Raw genomic sequence first — 22,284 nt, 5'->3', positions numbered from 1 at the left:
AATGAGTACTTTTGAAGTGGAAAAAGTTTCAGTCTCAATGGTCAGAATGGAATATGCTAAGTATGCTAGCTTACCTTTGACAGTAGCATAAACAGGTACAGAGATATCACAATAGCCCTGTGAGTTATGAGCAGTTAGGTTGTGTCCAGTTGCATGAGAATGCTTAGATGAACTAGTGGTGTTTGTAGTTGTTGAAGGAGCTGATTCCTCATTAGTCGGAGGTCCGATGCCTAATCCGCCATCGGCAACCTAAGAGCAATTTCAAGAGCAATATGATTATTTTCGTTACACCCATAGAGCCTATGCCAAGTGGCTCGCTCTCCAATAAGAAATATAATGGATCCATGTCGCCATTGGCAGCACTAATAGGATGTTGGGCCTAGGGTTCAGGCAAGCACGAGTAGCGTGTGAGCAGAGCTACGGCGTTTTCAATACACGAGATAGTATAGGTAGCAATAAAGACGGCAGTTACAATATCTCGCATGGGTGGATAGACTCTTTGTTTGTACCCCATACTCTCATCGCTGTTACGAGGATAGGTTTTTCTAGCTTCACTCTGGGTGCAGCTACTCGCAAACTGTAGATCCACTGTTGCCTTAGCTCTGTCCAGTGACTACATCTTTCAAAACATACTCAACAAGTTTCCTATCTTTGTTGTATTTATCATTATGTCATTTGTGACTTGATTGCGCGAGAAAGGAATCCATCTTTTTTATGAATACTGTTTTGTAAATTAAACTTGCCTATGCTTACCTGATAAATTTTCGCCTCCCAGCTAGGAAATCTATGCAATGGTGGCGTGGGTGGTCGGGGACCTTGACCAGCCTGACTCCAATTGACTCCTTCCCTACTAGGGGTATAGATTTCAGCATAGTCGTGTACTGCCTCAGAGCCAGTACTATCTCTATTAGTTTCCAAGACACCAGGAATATTCGGTAGCATAACTAGATTCTCCACAGCAGCAGCCAACTCTTCGGACAGTATGCTAAAAAAAAGTAATCAAATGCGTAATAATGTAAAGCTGAATAATAATTCCCTAATTATTGATGTTCATCATAGTTTTATTTACTATGTATGTGATGCCTGTATAATACAGTTAATAAGGAGCAATTGACTTTAGTTACCACAGGCTTTCTTTAAAATCTCAATAAGGTACTTGCGGTGTTATGTGGTTGCACTTAGAATCATCATGAACCAAGATACAATTTGATAAAGGAGTTTATGAGCATCATGGTTTTGTTTCCTATTCTATTTGTTAACCAGATTACTGATGTGCACAATTGGATGATAATAACAAGTGTTAAGTTGGTATTTAGATGGACTGAATATATTTTACCTTTAACATGAATACAGACTAGAATGATCAAGTAATTTGAAAACGGATTGATTAAATAGTTGGCAGATCCCCGTAGGAAGTCCCAGGACGTTACAGGGTACCGCATTAAAAAAAATCGGGCGCCGCTATTACGTCATGAGGCCTCCCAAGGAGAATCAAACTTTTATCATCGAAAGGCAAACTCTGAGAAATAGAGAAGTTGTAGATATATGCGCATTACAGTCAAGGCAAGTATATAGTATTAATTGACGAGAGCCGATTAAGTAATTCGAGTCAAGTAATACTATCGAATCTTATTGATATGTAACCATACAAAGATAACACGTGACCTACCTGGAATCCATATTGACAGCTGTGCTTCCCTGCTGAATTGTACCGCAAGCTGATAAATGTCGTCTATGCCTTGTGCTCGTTTGAGGCTCAGCAATAGAGTTCTGTATAGTTTCCTGAATCGCGTGTGGAGTGGTGTCTAAGCTTTCGGAACGCCGGCGCAACGTAGGGTCTACTTCCAACGACAACGATGCTCTTGTTGGTGCCTGTGTTGAGCAGGACAACCAAATAGTAAAGCTGGGTCTAACAATACAAGTATGACATTAAGCTGCGTGATTATTTTATTCTTGCTAGTTTTTCACAACGCGCAAGTTACAAGCAAGTACAGATACAAAAACTTTGCGAACCAATCTTCCAAATTCATGCTGTTGTTTAGAAATAAATTGTTTATTAGAACTCGTTAAAGACTACAAAGATAATCCCAATATTTATTTGCCAACTTTGGCTATTGTATTCTGGCTCGGATGGGTCCATAATTGCCGATTTTTCAAAATTGAATAATTTAGGAATGCTCTAATTTTTATGCATGATCATGGTTAGATGTTTGCCTAGGAGAGTTCATGCATAAATCTGTGTACATTACTACGGTGCGGCTCAAATTTAGTTGCTCTCATGAACTGAAATATTGACAAATCAATTTCTTGTAAAAGCCCTCACCCCCCCCCAAGCTCCTGTCTCGATTCTAATTTTTGACGCTGATTGTGAGGCTTTGAATTTTCTCATTGTCGAAAAAAAAAATATAGAATTATTCGCACGTTGCAGTTAATTGTTCTTTCTATTGATTATATGCGTAAAAAAATCTGAAACTTGGAGAATTTCTCACACATAGCCATATATATTCGAAAATCTAATTTTGAGTTTTGAAAAATCCCGTGTTATTCAAACTGGAAAATTTGTGGGCTTAGCGACAGAACTTATTGTGAGAGTTAAGAAAGGAGCCTGGGGTTTTGGCGACATTCGAAAAGAAGAAACGAACGTTAGAAACGAATTTATCTCAAAATATCTTTGCCTATGAAAACAGTAAAATTCGAGCACGACTATATCATGGACCATTCTGATGTACATACATACAAGTCGATAATCATGAAATAATCGGCGCGCCATTAATTGTCTGAACAATGGTCATCAAGTTTGTAATAGGATTACAGCTAAAAGTAACAGCTCTTTATTGAACCTACAGGTGGACGCAATCCGATGTTTGTTATGTGATTCCGTAGTAGCTCAAGTTGCTGATTACACTTGTTATTTTGCTCTCTTAAATGTTGGTTTTGCTGCTCCAATTCGCGCAACTTATTCGTTACCCATTCCTTTATTCTAGCAGCCTTAGCCTCGACCTGTCGGGCGTCTTGTAGTCGTAATTGTCTCTGTGGATGATCAAAGAACCATTTAGCTCGAAGTTTAACTCAATTTGTCAAAACAGCCGTTATAATCAATTCTCGAATGAATGGTGTCAATAATTATGATTGAAATAATTGAAATTGTTTGAGGTAGATTATTAAATAATGGTAATCGACTATAATCGCAAGGTATGGTACAAATTCTTTTATTAGACTTATCCACGAGAAATTTTAGGTAAAAATGGCCCAAGTGCAAATGACACTCTGCCTGGTTTTTTTTCGAGATGTCTGTCAGAGTTTCGATATGCGAGATAAAGGATAACAGAGAGCAGCCCGTATAGGAGCTTTGGCGTATGCTACAGAAATATTGAACAAAATCGTCGCTTATTCATCGACTTAAGGATTTACCAGATGTACAGCCGAGCCAAAAATGTGTAAAAATAGAAGTATCATGTAACGAAAGATTGCAAGTGCAACTGAAGTTCATGAAGTTGAATTTAGTTGAAACAATATTCCTCTAGATGAAAAAATTTTTTCAAACAATTCAGAACTGAGAACAGAAAATTTAGCTATGGAATTTTTCTTTTTCCAGCGTATGTCGCTTCTGTATCCTTGAACGATCATACCTGATTTTTTTCAGAATTCTTCATAATCTACATCAAAAACTATGCGCATGTCCATTACAGTGGACACGTAATGTTTTTTGAACTTACAGCTTTGCATTAAGGTCTTGTAGCAGTTCTACCTTTACCGACTGAGGGTTCAAATTTCGACTGTGAATCGCTGAGAGCATCTTTTATATAGAAAATTATTGTAATTCCTAGTTTTCGTTTACCGACCTCAATATTACACGAAAACACTCTCGCAATGGTTCATTTTATTCCTAACTTTTTCCGGAATTGCGGAAAGTGTCTCAACTATGCACTTTTTGACCCCTGAAATGTGGAAAAAATGGAAATAATAAAACGTGTCCAAAACCCATACATTTTTTTTTTTTTTTTAACGATTTTCGGGATATGAGTAACTTTCCTGAATCCCGTTGCGATAATGCGACGCACCGTTGATATTTGAACCCTTTCCGTTCATTTGTTTATTTAATATGGGAAGAAAAACGGTAAGTTTGCTTGGTCGGTAAAGATAAGATTGCTACATGCTCTTAAATGAAGGGATCGCTGCAATATATTTTTTTCTTTGTCAGACAGGTATTGGAAATGTTAACAGAACGCAACCCAGAAAAAAATCTGATAAGTGTAACTTTAGCTATGAATTTTCGAAATGTATGTCCACTGCAATGGACAAACGTTCTGAAAAGATTAATACTATAAATTTTAGCTGCAATAACATAATTATTGATGACTTCTAAGAGATCCCAGTATTAAATTTTTCCCATGATAAAAAAAAACGCATTGCTTAGACAATTTTAAGGGACTAGAGGTCATTTTGATCGTAAATGAATTCTTTGCAAATCAACAGAGTAATATTTTCTATTTGGCTCGTCAAATGATCAAAAAAAACATGATTAGTGAAATCATTATATGTGATGAATAGCAAACTAAGGTTTTGATAAAAAAAATACTGCCCGGATTTTTAGAGAGTTTACTTACGAACGAAATCAGCCTCAATTCATTAAAATCGGTGAAACATGCGATTTTTTCATTGCGGATATAATTCGGTTATGCGATCTCTTCAAAGTTGTCAATAATTATGCTGTTGTAGCTGCAACTAATGGGTTTTCAATTTTTATCTATGTTAACAGAAGATTGTTTCAATAAAATTCCACCTCGATTAACCTTAATTGGACCTTCAAACCTTCGTTATATCATATTACTGTCCTTATAGTGCGTCGACTAGACTATACATTTCATAAATTCTTAATGCTACAGAAGTCAAGTAGCAGATAGTTTGCATTATATGTTTCAACTGAGAAACAAAGTCAAAAAGAGTCTCAATCTTACCTGCTCTTCGACTTGTGTCTCTAGCTTCGTTATACAGGCACAGTGCGTATCATCTATCTTTTCACTCTGAACACCCGACGTTGATGGGACTGAATGTGTTGGCGAACTGACGCTGGAAGTACTTAAGCAGTATTCACCCTTCACCAGCCGTTCCTCCATCATCCGTACCTATAACATACAATTGCAGGCATGTTTTAGACATTTCAAATACCAATTGAAGGTAAATCCCGGGGATTATACATTTACTTGATTGGTCAAAGTCATAGCATTACACTTTAGAAAGGGTAACTTGAAAAAAATTGGAATTGGAGTGAAATCTGAAACGGAAAATTCCGAACCTTTTCGAATTGATTCAAAATTACCTTTACATTAGGGTGTTTCCGAAAAAAATTGATTTCCGATCAAGAACAATAAATAGAGTCGCGGCTGTAGAAAGTAATTCAGTACTTCTGAGCCAATAAATACACCTCTTTCTGCAACAGCTTACAATTTTCGTAATTTGTCAAGATTTTTAAACGTGGGCCAAAAATTCGAAGTTATCGACTTCTAACTTCCGGAACGTTGAGAAATATGGAGAGAAAAAAATACAGGCGCAGATTGTGTTTGAGAGTAATATACCACCGTTGAAGTTAAAATATTGGAAACGGTAACCGTTCGACGCTGGGTGAAATGTATATATCTATATAGAGGGTTCGATGCCGTAGTACCAGAGTCCACTTTGAAGATAATTGTGTATAACAAAAATTTCAGACACCTCTAGAGATCTTCATGGTAAATAAACCTAGGTAAATATTTACATGGGTGTACGCACCTAAGGAGATATATGTACGTATTAGAGTGTTTCAAAAAAACCGACTATTTTTTTTTTTTTTGAAGAACATTGAAAAATCTTCCGAGTGTTTCCCATTTAAATAACATGGGAAAATTTTTTTTAAAAATTTAGAATTTTATTGCTCGAAAACGAATCAGTGTGAAGATATAAACAAAACATATTCTTGTAGAAAATTTTACGCTCTACAAAAAAGATCCGTATAAAGATTTGCGTAAGGTAAGTCGTTTCGGAGTTATCAGGCCTCAAACATCGAACCGTTTGAAATAACGATGTTATTAATTTATAAATGATACAAAACTGACTCATATCGTTGATTAATGAAATTTATTAATTAACATTTCATTGGAAGTCTATAGTTTTAATTTTAAAATCAATAATATTGTGTATTTAAGTGATATGAGTCAGTTTTGTAGCATTTATAAATTAACAACATCATTATTTCAAACGGTTCAATGTTTGAGGCCTGATAAGTCCGAAACGACTTACCTTACGCAAATCTTTATTCAGATCGTTTTGTAGAGCGTAAAATTTCCTACAAGAATATGTTTTGTTTATATCTTCACACTGATTCGTTTTCGAGCAAAAAAATTCTAAATTTAAAAAAAAATTTTTCCTATGTTATTTAAATGGGAAATAGAAAATTGAGAATCGCCACCTCTAAATATCAATATTAAGAGCTCATATTTTACCGAGGTCATTTTTGAGGGAAACTCGGAAGATTTTTCAATGTTCTTCGAAAAAAAAAAAAAATAGTCGGTTTTTGTGAAACACTCTAGTACGTATGTAATGTGTATGTATACAGTATGTATGGAGATGTTTACATTGTACATGCGTACGTAGGGGAACAGTTATGCCATAGCTGCAGCTGTCCGAAATCGATATCGCCAAGGGTAGTTCAGCGGCCATAAGACCACCATGAGTGAAAAACTACAGTGTGCACGCCTTTTCATTGAAAATAACAATTGACATGATAGAGACGTACTCCGTTATGTACGAATGCAATACGCGATGACGATGTATATTCTCCAAGTACCCCCGCGAATCTTTCGCGGAGTGGTGTAAAATAAGTAAAATTGTGCGATGAACATGAAAGCATCGAGAATTTACAAGTATTTTACAATATAGCTGCTGCTTTAGCACATGCGCTGTCAGGAGTCCCGATTATTGTCGTTCTTGCAAAAAATCGTTTACACATCCGATTGTTTGCTTTTATCGTATACTACCGGAACGTATAATGGCGTGTAAACTTGCCACGTACATAGATACAGGTATGTGGATGAAATTATTTGTGCCATATATTAGGCACAAAATAAAAGCGAAGCGCATACCTATCTATCTTACAGGTTCATTTGTTGAACACTGGCCACGAATGCGACTGATGCAGCCGACGTTATCCTAAGACCGCGTAGCGACTATTTCCTGCTCAAGGGTCGAATGACCAGTGTTCAATAAATAACCGGTATATTTTTGTACATGTTCACAGTGTTGATTTTTTCCACAGATATGATTTAAACTAACGTCATTAGCTTCTAATTTTCCAATAGTAGTGTTTTTTTAATTTTTTTTCAATTGTGGAGGAACTGTGAATAAGTGACCCTGTGTACGCAACGGTGTGGCGAAGAGGCCAAAGTATAATATTTGAAAATTTTAATGGTTCTTTAAGTCGCTGTTACATGTTTGTAATAATCATTCACCATTTTCAACTCACTACAGTACTTGATACTCGGGGATACGTAATTGCGCGTTAAGCATTTAATTTACATCTGACAAATGTTGCAATTACTTTTACGGATATCAATCCATACGCATCTTCGTAGATAAATCTGCGTTTTGGGGATGAATGGAACCCACAGTCTGAATCAAAAGTTAGGAAAAATGGAAAAAGTTTCAAAAGTCGTCCACGGTTGTTATTTGCGCCATCGATAGTGAACACCGTAGTGAAACAACAACTCTATTATGCGATAGAAATGTATCTGAGCAAATTCGAATAACACGAAAAAACGTAAAATCGACTTGTAAAAATTTTTATAATTAGAACATCAGAATACTTAAAGTCTGGTGTTTTTGATCCTCCTCTAATATATATAGGGTAGAGGCGGGCAAAATGGGCTGATTTCAACAACGTAATTTTTTTTGTCTTTGGTCTAAGAATAAATTTGAAGCGTTATCGACATTTTTCGAAATTCCATTTGATTGTACACGGGGGTCCATTTTTGCCCACCCCTCCCACATATATTACAATGTGTGTATGTTATGCAATAGTGCGTCATTTGACTTCAGGTCACGTTTCATCGCATTCTCAAAAATAAATGATACCGGTATCTATAGCGGGCCCGGAGAATATAAATCATAAATAATGATATAATGAATAGGTAAGAGACCACATACCGTCTTCTGCTAGCCACTGTGAATTTACATCGATAATAGTATGTATAACATCTTACCGGCAAACACCACAGCCATCGTGTAGAACCGTTGGATGGGTTACGAATGAAAGAAAATACTTATTATTCAGAATGGCGGAAATGATTACTGTTTTATTTTTTGTGCATCCGTGCGTGTGTGGAGGGGGGTCCGTAGGGCTCGCTCCTTAAGCCTTTCAGGTAGCAAAGATACGTCGATTCCAAAGAATTGTCAATCACGCGATAGATGACAACGTTACATTGACTGGAAACTTTTGAGTAAGAATCGTGTGGTTCAAATGATTTGAGCATCCAGCTCAGGGGTCAGTGGCGTACTAAGTAACGCTTTGGGGTTTCCTAGAGTGAGTCACGTTGTTTTCCACCCGTTTCGAGCGCGAGGGTTGCGCCTGCGTGCATGTGCAGTGGGCCGCTCCGATGGGTCATGAAAACCGTGTTTTACAGGCATATCTATACTTCTGTACGTACATACATGTTATACCCATGAACATATGCCATGACTGATGACTGATACAACATATCACGTATGAAAGCGCTATGCACTGTAAATGCAGACGTCTTCTGATCAACAATTAACTATTAAAAATTGTATTCATTCGTCAATATTGTAGTTATTATTTTCATTAACGTAAATTTAAAAAGAGTGGCCACAAATAGGCAAAGGCCATAAAAAAAAGCATCCGTACCCTACATTTATAGTATGTAAATCATAGAACATCTGACCCTTGAATGAGCGTAAGCAGCTGTTTTTTAGCCTAAACAAATCTACACTTGTTTATATAATTCGACAAACTGCAAACGCTTTCGTTGATTGAAACTTATGTATCAGGCGAAAAAACAACAAAATTGTTTCCATACAAATAGTTCAATGAATATATCTACAATCACGAATAGGCTAATGAATTTAGCTACTTTTGAATAATTTGTTGGTCGAAAAGAACCGACAAATGTGCAACGCTTCATGCAATAGCTTCATATCACTGAAATAAATATACTTCGTCATCTATTGTAACTCGGCTAAAGTCAACCCGAAGTCTGTGCGATAGTTTGGCGTAGTGGCAACAGATGTCCGCCTAGATAGGATTATAGGTATTTGCGAACGGTCCCCGGTTCGGATCTCGATCAAATCCACGCGGCATTTGTCGGAAACTAAAAATACGTTTTATCCGACTTGCGACAATTACAAGTTACTTGCGTTGCTAAGAAAACTACCAACTACCGTAATTAGGTGTTCAATTACAATTTTATTTCTGTTCAGCACCATTCCAAATGATTGCAGGACGTTCTTCGATTCCATTCAGTTTCCTCAATCGAAATTTATAGTAATTTTAATTTAAAACATAATCTTACTTTAGAACCTGAGCATTAGTTTATCCAAACGATACGAGACTACAGTCGACAAATAAGTCGTTTCAATAAATGATTGAAACACTACACTGAACTGAATGTTCAGTTGCTTGTATCTAGTTGTGATTTTGCCAACCAATTCTTCAGCTCCGTTAACTGAGATTTTTTAAACCACCAAACCAAGAACATGATCTTGCATTCGTCAAACATTTGTTGGATCAAATAGTAGGATATTCAGATTAACAAAATGACTTTCATATCAACTATATAATACAGGTCGTTCACACTGATATTTCGATGACTACATCCTCGTATTTGTGTTGAATAATGATATAATTGACAAAAGTATTTTTTGCATTTAATTCGTGCAAGTTATAAATTGTTGTAATAACCAAATATTCGTTTCAACGCTCGTGAACGCCACATTTAATTGATCCACTTTTTTTTTCCAACGACTTCTCTCTGTCAGTGTGAATATAAACTGTACTTTGTGAACGATGTAAAAAGACGTGAAAAAAATGAAAGAATTTTACAGGCGGGTGAGTATAAAGATACATGAACACTACCTTTCATTCGTGTCACCTGTCGCGGGCCATTCTTGGACTGTTGTGTTTCCGCAATATTGATGTTATGTCGTGGTTGAAAACTTTACAAAAAATTTGGAGTTTGGGCGAAACTGAACAAGGTATATGTAAAAAAAAAAACCGCTACAGCAAGAATTAATGTGATACTCAAGGGAAATGCACTGCGTTTCATAACAAAATAACCGTGCAAAGGTCCGAGTCGGCCATATTAGTTCTACACAAAAATCAATGCTCCGAGTGCATGTCACATGCGCGATTCACTCGGTTGCGGAGCTTTCTACGGTGGTGTAGGGTTTGCATCTTTGATAAAATCGATATTGAACCTGTGTCGGTAAGGTAGATAATTGGGTTCAAATTTCATTCGCATTGAGAGACAGCATTACCAAAGTACCAACAATGAGGCGCGTTCGAACTTGGCAGCAAGTGAAGTTATAAACGATGCACGATGTATCATATCTTCACGATGGAACCGAGAAAGGCTCTGCGCATGTCGCAGTACTTGTACCGTTGTTAGAGGTGCCTTGTCAATTACATGGAGTAATTCACAGAGATTTGGAAAAATTCTAGCTTCTCCAGCTGCAATTAAACCCTATTTACTTACTTAAGGTGAGGGTACACACAACTTTTCACGTACATAATGCCGTAATGTTACGGGAGCAAGAAATTTGTTTTTTGTGACATTTTTTTTTAGGTATTCGGTGGTGATAAAATGAAAATTATACAAACAAAATCTGGCCCGTTTTGAATTTTTTTGTTCGTTTCACCGTTCAAAGTGGAGTATCGTAAAATCCATCCGTAAAAGTTTGAAGAACATAATTGTACACTCAGTAAAAAATAGACGACTCAAAAAATCAATCCTTACTATTTTTGAAGCATTTAAAGAAAAAGAGGATCGGTTTCCGCTTGAATAGTACACTCAAGACCTATTTTTATGAGTGATTAATAATGGAATCGTACTTCTTGTATGATATGTTGAAATTTTTTTGTAATAAAAAATTGGTGATTTTCTTAAAATTTTTTTTGCTCACTCCTCAAACCCGCCTGTTATCCCATTTGCAGTTAGTTTTTTAAAACTTCTAATTCTCATACTCGTACAAATGGCATTGAAACGCTACGCGGCTTTCCAGAGTGTCAATTCACCAACGAAATGGTAGCGTCCGCTTGCCTATTTGTAGGCGGCGAAGTGGCTTGTTTTCACGTTTAATCGTAAGCCCGATATGCTGGCTCTCTGTTCGATAGTTACTAATTATTTGCCTCACCTTGTCTTCCGCTTCGTCCGCTCTACCCTCTGCCTCGAGCACCCTCTGTTCAAGTTCCGAAAGCTGCAACAGCCGTAAAAACGTGTTGATTAAAAAAAAAGGTCGTCTTAAGAGTTTCATAAATACACACCTACACACATACACTTTGTACGAAATCACTTTCGTACAATGTAAGGTAAGTAGGAGAAAGGCAGGGGAAGTGGGCCGAAACGGGCAAAGTGAGCTTCCCCGAAAATTGTTCGAATTTTTTCAAAATTAACAAACATTAAAAATTCATTTATTTACTTGCATCAGGAAACTTTTAACATTAAACTTTTTCTGGTACTTTCTCCTAGTTCTAGTAAAATATACTTCATTTGATGTTAAAGGTATCCTAACGCAAGTGAATAAATAAATTTCTAACGTTGGTTAATTTTGGAAAAATTCGACAAATTTTCTGGAGGGGCCCACTTTGCCCTCAATTTTGTAACTTTGCGGTGGACGCCCGTCTTTGGTCAGATTTTGATTTTCTGGTCAAAATTAGAAGATTCATCGATTCAAATCTCAACTTGTAACATTATTTCCTTAATGGACCCCCTTTGCCTGCCCCTTCCCTGTATACATACGAAGTAACGCAAGTAAGAGAGTGGGAAAATACAACTGACTGCAGTATTTTTCTGTTTGTGTACCCCTGCACAGCATGAGGCTGAAGTTAGTAGTGTTATTGCAATGATGCAACTTGCGAAACATTGTTATACCTCGCGACTTTGAGATCGCCTTAATTTCAGTAATGTTTAACAAATCAAACCATCCTTACTTTAGAAGAACAATACATTTGGAAAACTCCACTCCTTTCAAGTCATTCGGAAATTGCAAGGCAGTGATTTTCTTCCCTATGTTTCGTGACGTTGATGTTACTAATTTCAACCTCGTTGCGCAAAGAAAGGGGTTCGTATTCACGCGTAAAACGTATCTAGGAGAGACCGAGGCAAGATAGCTTAGTATGGCCACATGCGGGGTGAAGTGACTTACTTGACATCATTTTTGAACCATCGCAATAAGATGAACTAATCTTACGAAAATACTTCGCATTATTCTTATCTCTAGGCTATGGAACAAATAGCTCATGTGATTCTTCAACTTTCAATAATTTTCATATATGCATAAGTAGCAATTCATTTTGAAAAGCACTATCCATTTGCCCGGAATGGTTATCCATGTTATCCCGCTACCTCCACATGAGTGCAGTTGTGTACGGCATGGTATAATCAAATGGTCACGAAACTCTTCACGCTGTAGGATAAGACGTGTACAATATCGAGGCGTATGTACATATTACGCGTGTGAAATGACATATACGTGTTCCTTCGTTACTGTCATTCGTTATATTACACGTAGCAATCGTACTTGGGCGTTATTTACAGGGTAGTTAATTAAAACAGAGGTTAATTTACGGGTCGAGGCTCGGGTTTAAGAGCAATTTATTTTATCCTTGCGGTCAACAGCTAAATATAGTTATTCTGTATGGACCGATCCCGTCCAACGATACGACAAAACTTTTCTCTGCAACATCACCTACTAAATCATACACGCATATTGAAATAAAGTATTCGCGACTTATTCATAGATCAAGTTAATGCGGAGTATCACTTAAATTACTGAATGTGAGAGGGATTGGTGAAAGTCAACAGGCTAAGCGACCGACTGCGCATGTGCATGGTAATATGGAATTCTATGAAATTTTTCCGCGTCAAGTACACCCGCTGAAACACTACTGCTATTTTTCAAATGTTTTTTCCAACCGTTTCAACAAGATTGTTTTGGAATAATTCATAAAAATTCTATCATCCAAGACGAACGTTTACCAACAAAATTGCAAGTGGTAAAACTTTTTTTTAATACATTCTAGTTCTTTTTCTTTATTTTATACCGCATTCATGGGAATAGAGATGAGAAAATATAAATAGGTCAATAAAAAAAAAAAAACAAATCACTTTAGAAAGGCAAAGAATAATGAAAATTTATCATTTTGTGATCTTATTCTTTTTTCTGTTGCATAATATCACATATATGTTACACCCTGTTGTTAGAAGTATTCTATTATTCTATATATTAATATTCTTTTGCTTATCGCTATCACTGATACAGCATTGAAGAGAAAAAAAATCTTACCACCTTCGATTTTATGCGAAAATGTTTGTCTTGGATTATAGAATGTTTGCGAAGTTTTTCAAGATAGCCGGCAAGGGTGTAGTTATTAACTTGAAAAAAAATTCCAATCGGCAAACGCTGAAGAAAGCTGATAAAATTCAGGAGAGCGTTTCGGAAGAAGGAACAAAAACTCGCCGGCTGAAATAGAGATGGCGGGGGTTTTTGGTTTGTCGATTTCACATGGAAAACTCCATATACATACAGGGGAGATGGCATGGGGCGAAACGGGCACTTCGGCGGTGGTACCCCAAAAGCTAAAATAAAAGAGGCTTCGGTTGGACTGAGGCACTCAAAAGGTTAAAATAAGTTATGTGATAGGTTTTATGTGGTGTTGTGGAATAAAAGTTTCCGAAACGCAGAAGTGACGGACGAAGTAGTGTCACACGATAAAATTTACAGTAATCACTTGATACGCCGGTAATATATAAGAGCTACACGTTGCTATCCCTTTATATGTATACAGAATTGGAAAAGAAAAACGACATATCTAAAGCCAGCACCATCACAATGGAAAATATAAACATGAGATAGCCCAGAATTAAGAGCTAATCGAGAGCTATTTGAGCGCCGTAACTGCGATTTTAAAGCACCATCGTTCATGGTCCAAACCGGAAATGGGTAAAATATACAGCAGTACTTACGTGATTCCGTCAATTCTTACTCAGCGAGCCGGCATTAAAAATTTGATTTGCCTGCTATTCGCATTTCTTATTCCTCCTCATAAGATGTGTCAATTTGTAAAATATTAGCCCATTAGCACTACACGCTTTCAAGACAAAAACTATTCATTTCTTCTGCCCGCAGAAGTTTGGATTTTGTTCAATTTATTTCAAACGTACGAGAGACTTTTTTTAAACGAGAAAGAAGAAGGTAATTCTGCACCCGCTGCACATGCATGAAAAGCCGTTTTTTCAGAGGCGTTCGGACAAAATATAAATTTTTAACGTCTGCTTTACACACGAAAAAGGGTAATCATAGGGACTAGGACAGCAAAAAAAATCGTGTGCATGACTTTCGGAAGGCGATTTCACTCGCGTGATCACCAACCGATCGAAGCCCACACTTGTAAATACCTTCTTTCCACCCTTAATACAAGACGCACCTACAATTATGAATCGCCTTATCCCTTTGCATTTAAAAGGAGACAATTTCTAGTTAAATTGACGTTTTCCTAACAGAAAAAAAGATTTCTTACATCATGAGCAGTGATATATCGCGTTTTTGAGATAACGCTGTCGGGACGCGTTACGAGTCTGCGGGGTTATTTGTTCGTTGCTGAACACCATAGGGATGTGCCGATATGGAAATGAGTGAAAATTCGTGGTTATAGCTTGGATCGTTGCCTGGGGGCTGCCTGTCTTTGTCGTTACAGCCCTATTGAAAAGTACGTTTCTATGTTCAGGGATATATAGTCGTCGACTGGTTCGAGACTTAATCTTTGCAACGTGACGGTATGAAATCTTAAAAGCACACGAGCATAAACAAAATAAATAGACATACGGTCCTCTAAGTTACCAGCAACACTCTCGATGGGCCTACAGTGCAGGTATAACCAGAGTTTAATGCCTATACCCTCGATACGTATATGATGCTAGTGCAGCGTCATATTTCACGGGTTGTATAATACAATTAAGTGTAATTGGCGAACGTTAACGTCGAGCTTGAGGGTATCTCTGGTGTATGGGATGCGTCAAAGCGGTCCATTCAGTCGGCAGCCTGACGTACATATACTACATTACCGGAAGTTGCAGTTAGAGAGCTTTGTTCATTGCACTCGACGATTTTTCTTTGAATCTCACTCCGACCAACTCCCTTCGTTTACGCAATTGGACTCGCAACGCGTACCGTATCATCATCATTATCTATACAATACTTGTTCCGTTTACAATTTTTGTATCAACGCTGCGCCCCGAAGTTATTTTCAAATAGTGCCTAAATTCAAATTACCTTTCGCAACATCTCTTCCAAGGACTCCATTTCCAGGGTGGAGTTATTTTTGTCACTTCGAACGGGTTGAATCATTGATAAATCTCTTTGAAAGTTTAAATGACGAATAATAAGGACGATCTACGGTTGATACAGACACTGGTTTTCGTTCAGAAACAACTTGTCAATGCCATTACAGGGTCACCTTATTTTCTGTTACACTGATTTTTTAGTTCAGTTTTCCTGTTCATCATCGACAACCGTGACCTTTGCATCTGTACAAGGCATTTGATGAATATATCTCGGCAAAAGTTTCAACTTTGTCAGGAAATAGAGGCTTGGGAATACGGGCTTGTTAAGAATTAGTTGTATGTCGACTCCCCATAAATTCGACAATAAAGTTTGAAACAACGTTAAGATGTTACCACCGCGTAGTGTACAAGGCTATGGCAAATCTATTTCAAATGCGGTAGAATAAATTATACTGTCGCGCATTTTGGGTGCCTTTGAATAATTTTCCAGCTCTCATTCTATCCCTCTTTCCGCAGAGAATTTTCAATGGCCGTTGCAGTCCGCCACGCGGTTAAACTTAAAGAGCGCGACACTTTCGGCTCGTTCCACAGTTCTACGCACACTATTTTTGGTCAAAGTATTTTTAAGTTCAGTTTAAGGTAGACTCCTTCACTTCTCGGTAAAAAGTATCAGAGAAACAATACGGTTCTAACGAAAAGCTAAACAACTTTCTTCCGCAAACAATTGTTAAACGAAATTTCACATTTGAAAAATCGCCGAGTGTATTTCATCTGGCAAACAATTTTTAACAGGAATTTTTAAATAATATGCACAAGCAGATATACGTATAATATATGTCACCTTTTTGTGAGACATTCTGCTAGCGAAAAATACTCAACTTGGAACGTGGTATCCGTACCGATCTTAGCATTAGCACTTGACTGCGGTAAAACAGAATTTCTGGTATAAGCAGATGAAACGTTAATGGAAAGTATCTTTAATCTGTATCCCTAGCCCGCACTTACAGGCCAAGTGCAAAGGGTATTGTTAATCGAGAACCAAGAATCAGGAAGGATTGACAATGATGTTTAGAAATAGCCATACAGTTAAATTAATTTGTAACAGTAAACACGAATACTTAACGAGTGCAAATGATATCGGCCCACGTGCTGCAGGAAACTGTGCACTGGGGAAAAGTATAAATTCGAAGGCAGTCATCAATCCATCCGAAGATTATGGCCGGAATATAGACCTTCTCTGAGCTGAAATGGAAATTTCTGAAAAGCTATTTCATCACCGGTTCCTGACTCTAGGGGCGCAGTGGTTAATAAGAGTGAATACCGAAACTATACGTTTGATGGAAAAACTTGGATACCGTCGAGAACAAGTTTCTACTCGTTGCTATGGTATTACAAGAGTATTTCAAGTATCACTCGAAAATTTTTAATTTTTGCACCGGTCTGTAAAGCACGTCTTGGATTTTATATGCCTATGCAGTTATTAATCTAATATATCTATTTCATTGTCCGTCAGGGTGATCACTATGACACAACACTTAGTTTTAACACAGTTGTTAATAATTACCACGCGTTCACATTCCGAACGGGACAGGTTGCAGACGACGGGAAGTTTCAAGGAACATACGCCGTTACTGTTGCAATTTATAATATCAACACGTAACCAGACGTTATAGGTAGTATATATAAGTCGTGTTGTCTTTTAACACCAGCGGCAGATTCACCAAATAATACACGATAAAAATGTCTCCCTTAACGAAAAACCATTGTGTTTCAATTCCAGTCGTATTCATGGCAACTGGATTCATAACTGAAGATTACTTTGTCATGACTCTTCAGCCCTTTATAGGTTATAGCTGCAGGTGTTGATGCATACATTTACGTATGGTATTTGTTTACTTGACTATGGCAGGAGAGAAAAACACGCTGTGAGAACCGAATATTTAACCGACCGTTCAATCATCGAGAACGGTAATGAAGATGCGAGCAGGGACAAACAGCAATGGTCGCACTGCTGGTACACCCCTGTCACCGCGGTAGCAGGCGAACTGATCCAGATTTCTCTTTGTGGATACTGACGGTGGATGATGGTAGAACGTCGTACCGACAAGCCAACAAACCGCGCAAGCTCATACACCAAAGCACATGCCACGACTCAACCTACACGCCCTGCGCTGGGTTCAAATGCTGCAATTCCAATTCTGGTACGTACAAGATTTAAGTTTTGAGCGGCAAAAATCACCTCAAGTCAAAAAGAAATTAGTCGAGTAATTGTTCCAGGAAATTAAAAACTCAGATGGCTTTGGAATGTGGATATACACGTACATCGCGAATTTTAGAGGGGGAGTTAAGCAATAACCACATACATCATTTTTATTACAAGGTAATACTTGCAGAGACAGGGGGAGCTGTATAAACTGAAAAACCATTTTTTATACTAATTTAGGAACTTAGCATTGCAGGTGTTCATCGGATTGTGAGTGGTACGCGGTACGGTTAAATTTACACGGTCTCTATACCCTTGGTTGAATGAAGAGTTTTATTGTGAATTCCACGTACATATACGACATAACGTCTGTACGCGATTAGTGTGGAGGAGGTACGTTGACTACAATATCCTGCATGTTTAAAATCACGGTAAAATGCCAGCGAAATTAACAAACCGCTAAGGATTGTAACCTTGAAAACGTCGAGTCAGTGAAAATGGTTTCAATACTTGTCGACGCAAACACAAACATACATCTGGGCTGGTATAGCCATGTCTATGTAATATAGGAAATAGTCACGACACAGGGAGAAGACGGGAAAACTCGGCACATGTTGCCCACTAAAAATAGCTGGAAAAATTTCCCGACTTTTCCTTGAGGGAATTAAAATCGCCCAAGAAACTTATGGGCCGATTGGAGGTTTGTAAAAACAGAGCACAACGTAAACGGAAGTGTGATTTCCGAGTGTTGCGCACCGTCCAGTACACTCATGACCACAAATTTTAATGCAACTGGGTTATAGATTGACCGAACTTCAATCCGATCTGAAAACTCATTTTTTCAGGTATAGGTAAAGTTTTCTTGTTAACCGACTGACGACCGCTACGAGTCATCGCATGAACGTAATTTCAACTTGCACTTGAAGCGGGCGTTCGTGACATCTCATGCTTCGTTTCGAGTAGATTGGCTCCTCTACCTTGCGGGCGAACATATTGCCACGATACAATCTCCCAGATCAATAGAGTTCAATTAATTATCTTCCGCGTGCGCATTCGGTCGCTCACAGTCAATCTGCTAATTTACACCGTTTCTTCTCGGTATGTATAGGTACTCCACAAAGGCCAAGATACGCTCGACGAAATAGAACTGTTGCTTGCACGATCGGTGATCCAAGACTTATTGTTAGACTGTAATTTTATGCTGAAAACGAAGTAACAAACTTACTGACCTGCACCTGCACTTGCACGGAAATAATCATAATTTACCAATGCAATAATTGCCGTTTCTATCACTTTAACGCTATACGTACGCCATGACAAATGAACTAGATTCTTTTAAAAACCTGCAGTAGAGGGTATAGCCCTGTCCCACTGCCTTTGTCGAAACGAATATTATAAATTATCAGCAATACTGCAATCTCACAAAAATTTTATGCACTGACGAGGAGAGCATCATACTTTCGGATAGCGGATTTTGTTGAAACTTCTGGGGATACTCCTTTGCTCCAAAATATGGAGCTTCTGATGCGTAGTTCCATTCATTGGGCCTCCTTGCACTCCGGTTAAAACTAATTATATCAGGAGTTTCATGGGTGACGTGCCGTAATAAACAAATCCTGTTTTGTATTTTTACCTCAAATATTAATTTTCATTGTCTTATATTGAAGTTTAGATGTAAGGCTTTTACAAATTCAAGTGTAAACGGATATATTATTATTTCAGAGCCGTAGTAAAGTGTAGGTAAGGTGCAAATTTTCGACAGCCTAAGCTACTGTCAATTGAGCGAAGGAAGGCTTAACGGATGAAATTACACATGAGTAGCTCTTTTTTTGATACACAGGAAGACGCCCCTAGAAACTTCAACAGGGGACTTGGTCAAACCTCGTCACGCTCTATCGAACCTATTTCAATCTTCTAAGACTCTGATCAGAGTCATATCATTTTATAATACAAGTTTTTTCTACCCGGTCGTACCGGTGTGGAACATGTACGGTAAGAAATTATGCATATGTAAGATAAGAAGAATAACTATGGGAGGTTATATTGACTAATATACAATTGCAATTCACAGATAGGTTGTATGCACTTTGTAAAAGTGATTAGCGTCTTTTTTTAAGAAATATTGTAGAAAAAATTTTGGTTCCGAGCGTATAACCTTGTATGCTACTTGAAATAAAGATCTCTGTGTTCTAGACTTTTCCGTCCGAGCTATATTATCCTACCTATGTTCTCTACATCCTATGAGATTGTATGCAAATAATATGATTTCTCGTGATATGGAAACGCAATGCCGCCCCGTACCCGGTATCTTTTTGGCAGCTCTTTGTCCCAAGGAATAGAAGGAGCGGAAGACGGTGACAGGCGGTGTAAGAGAGGCAGTAAACTTAGCCAGGCTATTTCAAGGCTTCTCAGAGTATCATCAGAAAGCGTTGTCCCTGACGCCGCCGTCAGCCTCTCCAGAAGCGGATTAACCTTGTATATTTTTGAGATGTTTAAGGGGAGGTCGAAGTGCCGAAGAAGCGAGCAAACCGTATTTTAGAATTCTTTTCTCTCCGGAGTAATTAAGTCGTTTCATACTTTGTAAAACGATAGTGTTTGCGATAAAATTGTGCTTATGAGCAGGCCCGGAAAAGATAGAAAATTTATGTAAAAACACCAAAAACACGGGATTCAAATATCAGTAGTGTACCATAACTTCAAAGTGAATGAGAATCTGCTGAAGGTGTGTTGAGTGTTTTCGTCAATTTTTCGTACTCACTCGACCCAACTCACAAGTATAATAGCAACAACCATTTCCCAAATAGGCCGCTCAAATAATTCGTTACGCTCGAGGAGGGGGAGAATGGGGCGGGGGCGTCATAATGTCGTTCAAATCATTGTTACAATTTATTAATCTTCATTAGTTGTTTTGATTTGAGACTTTTTGAGAATGGTGTGCGGGAGGAGGACTTATTTTTCCGGGTGGGAGTTTTTGAGTCTTACGATCCTTTATGGGGTGAGGGGATCTAAAAGCCTTAAATTCTGGACTGCGTATTATTTGAACGCCCTTAAAGTTTGAAATTATTTAGTCATTTTGAAAAGAAACGAATTAACTTAAAAATCTTATAAACCTGAGTTGCTTACGAAAATAGTAACCATGCCGTGTAAACGATAACGAACACTTATTTGCCGTATCGGACAGTAACTGACAACAACTGCGGCAACGTTGTCGAAAAATTCACGGTGTCGATAAAAACCCATACCGATTGGTCTAAAGTTAGACGTCATTGGTGTGAATCGTTCGATTCTTAACACCAAGTGGTCTTTAAATGAACACCAAAATGGTTTAAACTTCGATAGAATATTTTCGATGTTATATTTAATACCGCATTTCTAGCAGTGAAGCATTGAAAATTTTCGATTAGGCATGCCTCGGTAATGCAATATGATTTCGAATTCCGTAACGAAAAGATGTGTATAATTTCAGCAGCTTACGTTGTATGACCCCGAGGATAAAGGTCTGTCAGCCTTTTATAAAATAAAAGGAGTGCACGTAATTTTTTTTGCCAAAGAAACCCTCCTCCCCACTAAAATTAAATATTGATCTTGCTTTGAGCGGCGATTCTCGTATCTAAAGTTTAAGAAGAGGCCGTAGCTGCAGGCAGAGTCTGTCTGTGTGTGTGCGCGCATGTGATGTATACTCTAATACGTACATATACACATACACAAATTCAATCATTTCCCTTGCACCCCCCCCCCCCCCCCCCCCGCCCCAAATTCAGCTTCAGATAAATAAATAACAATCCGTGCGTATTTTTTTTCTGAAGAAATGCTCATCAATTTAGATTTAAGTACAAAAAAAATCTGACCTTTCGACGAATTGTGTATTTTCCTAGTAGAAAAAATATCGCGACATAGACAGATTATTTAATATTGATAGCAGAATTCAACTCGTAAAAATTTTGTGAAAAATAATCCTTAGTCTTCGAAATAGGTTAGCCGTAAAATTAAGTGAACGAGTTCCAGAGGGTGTCAAAATTTAACGAAATCTTCCTGCCTGATCTGATACAGAAGCCTTATTGTGCAGAACCAAATTTCAAATTGAGAAAAAAAAAAAAAAAAGAATGAGATGTAACCCCACTATAAATCCAACGGCATAATTTGTAAAAATAAAAGAAAACAATGTTTTTGATTGGAATTTATATTTAAAAAAAGATGTCCAGCCTCACAAAACCGTGAAGTTTGAGCTTTAAATGAAAAAATCATACCGCAATTCATAATAATCACGTTTTTCGTATTTTTTTTTTCTTGGAGTACAGTTAAATGAAAAGTAAAAAGACCGTAATTTATGAAAATCCGGGGTACGCCAAGAGTGAGTACATATTAATGTGACAAGAATCTACATGTATACCTTCCATCTAACGTGTTTTGAAGAGACAACAGCAGTCATCAACATCCTTGCATCTATTTCAGATGCTATTACGTGAACCACATTGTTACATTGTTTGGATACTAGTTGTATTGTTAATGAATTCGTTTGATAATAAAATCAAA

At 37.7% G+C, this 22,284-nt stretch overlaps 1 protein-coding gene across 11 annotated transcripts in view; it reads right to left on the bottom strand.

Annotated features, from left to right (window-relative positions):
• Positions 1-22,284, bottom strand: part of LOC124222195 (uncharacterized protein CG43867) — a 47,453-nt gene that overhangs the window by 15,243 nt on the left and 9,926 nt on the right. For 5 of the 11 annotated variants that reach the window (XM_069137309.1, XM_046632897.2, XM_069137307.1 and 2 more), the window contains exons 3-8: positions 11,401-11,463; positions 4,959-5,126; positions 2,845-3,030; positions 1,670-1,872; positions 754-985; positions 75-249 (exon numbers count right to left, since the gene is read on the bottom strand). In XM_069137309.1, the coding sequence (XP_068993410.1) occupies positions 75-249; positions 754-985; positions 1,670-1,872; positions 2,845-3,030; positions 4,959-5,126; positions 11,401-11,463 (1,027 nt within the window). The other 6 variants (XM_069137311.1, XM_069137313.1, XM_069137310.1 and 3 more) reach the window with 6 other exon arrangements.

This window comes from Neodiprion pinetum, chromosome 6, assembly GCF_021155775.2.
Source record: "Neodiprion pinetum isolate iyNeoPine1 chromosome 6, iyNeoPine1.2, whole genome shotgun sequence".
Lineage (NCBI taxonomy): Eukaryota > Metazoa > Arthropoda > Insecta > Hymenoptera > Diprionidae > Neodiprion > Neodiprion pinetum.
The sequence above is the reverse complement of the archived record's forward strand: the minus strand, read 5'-3'. Positions and strand labels throughout refer to the sequence as shown.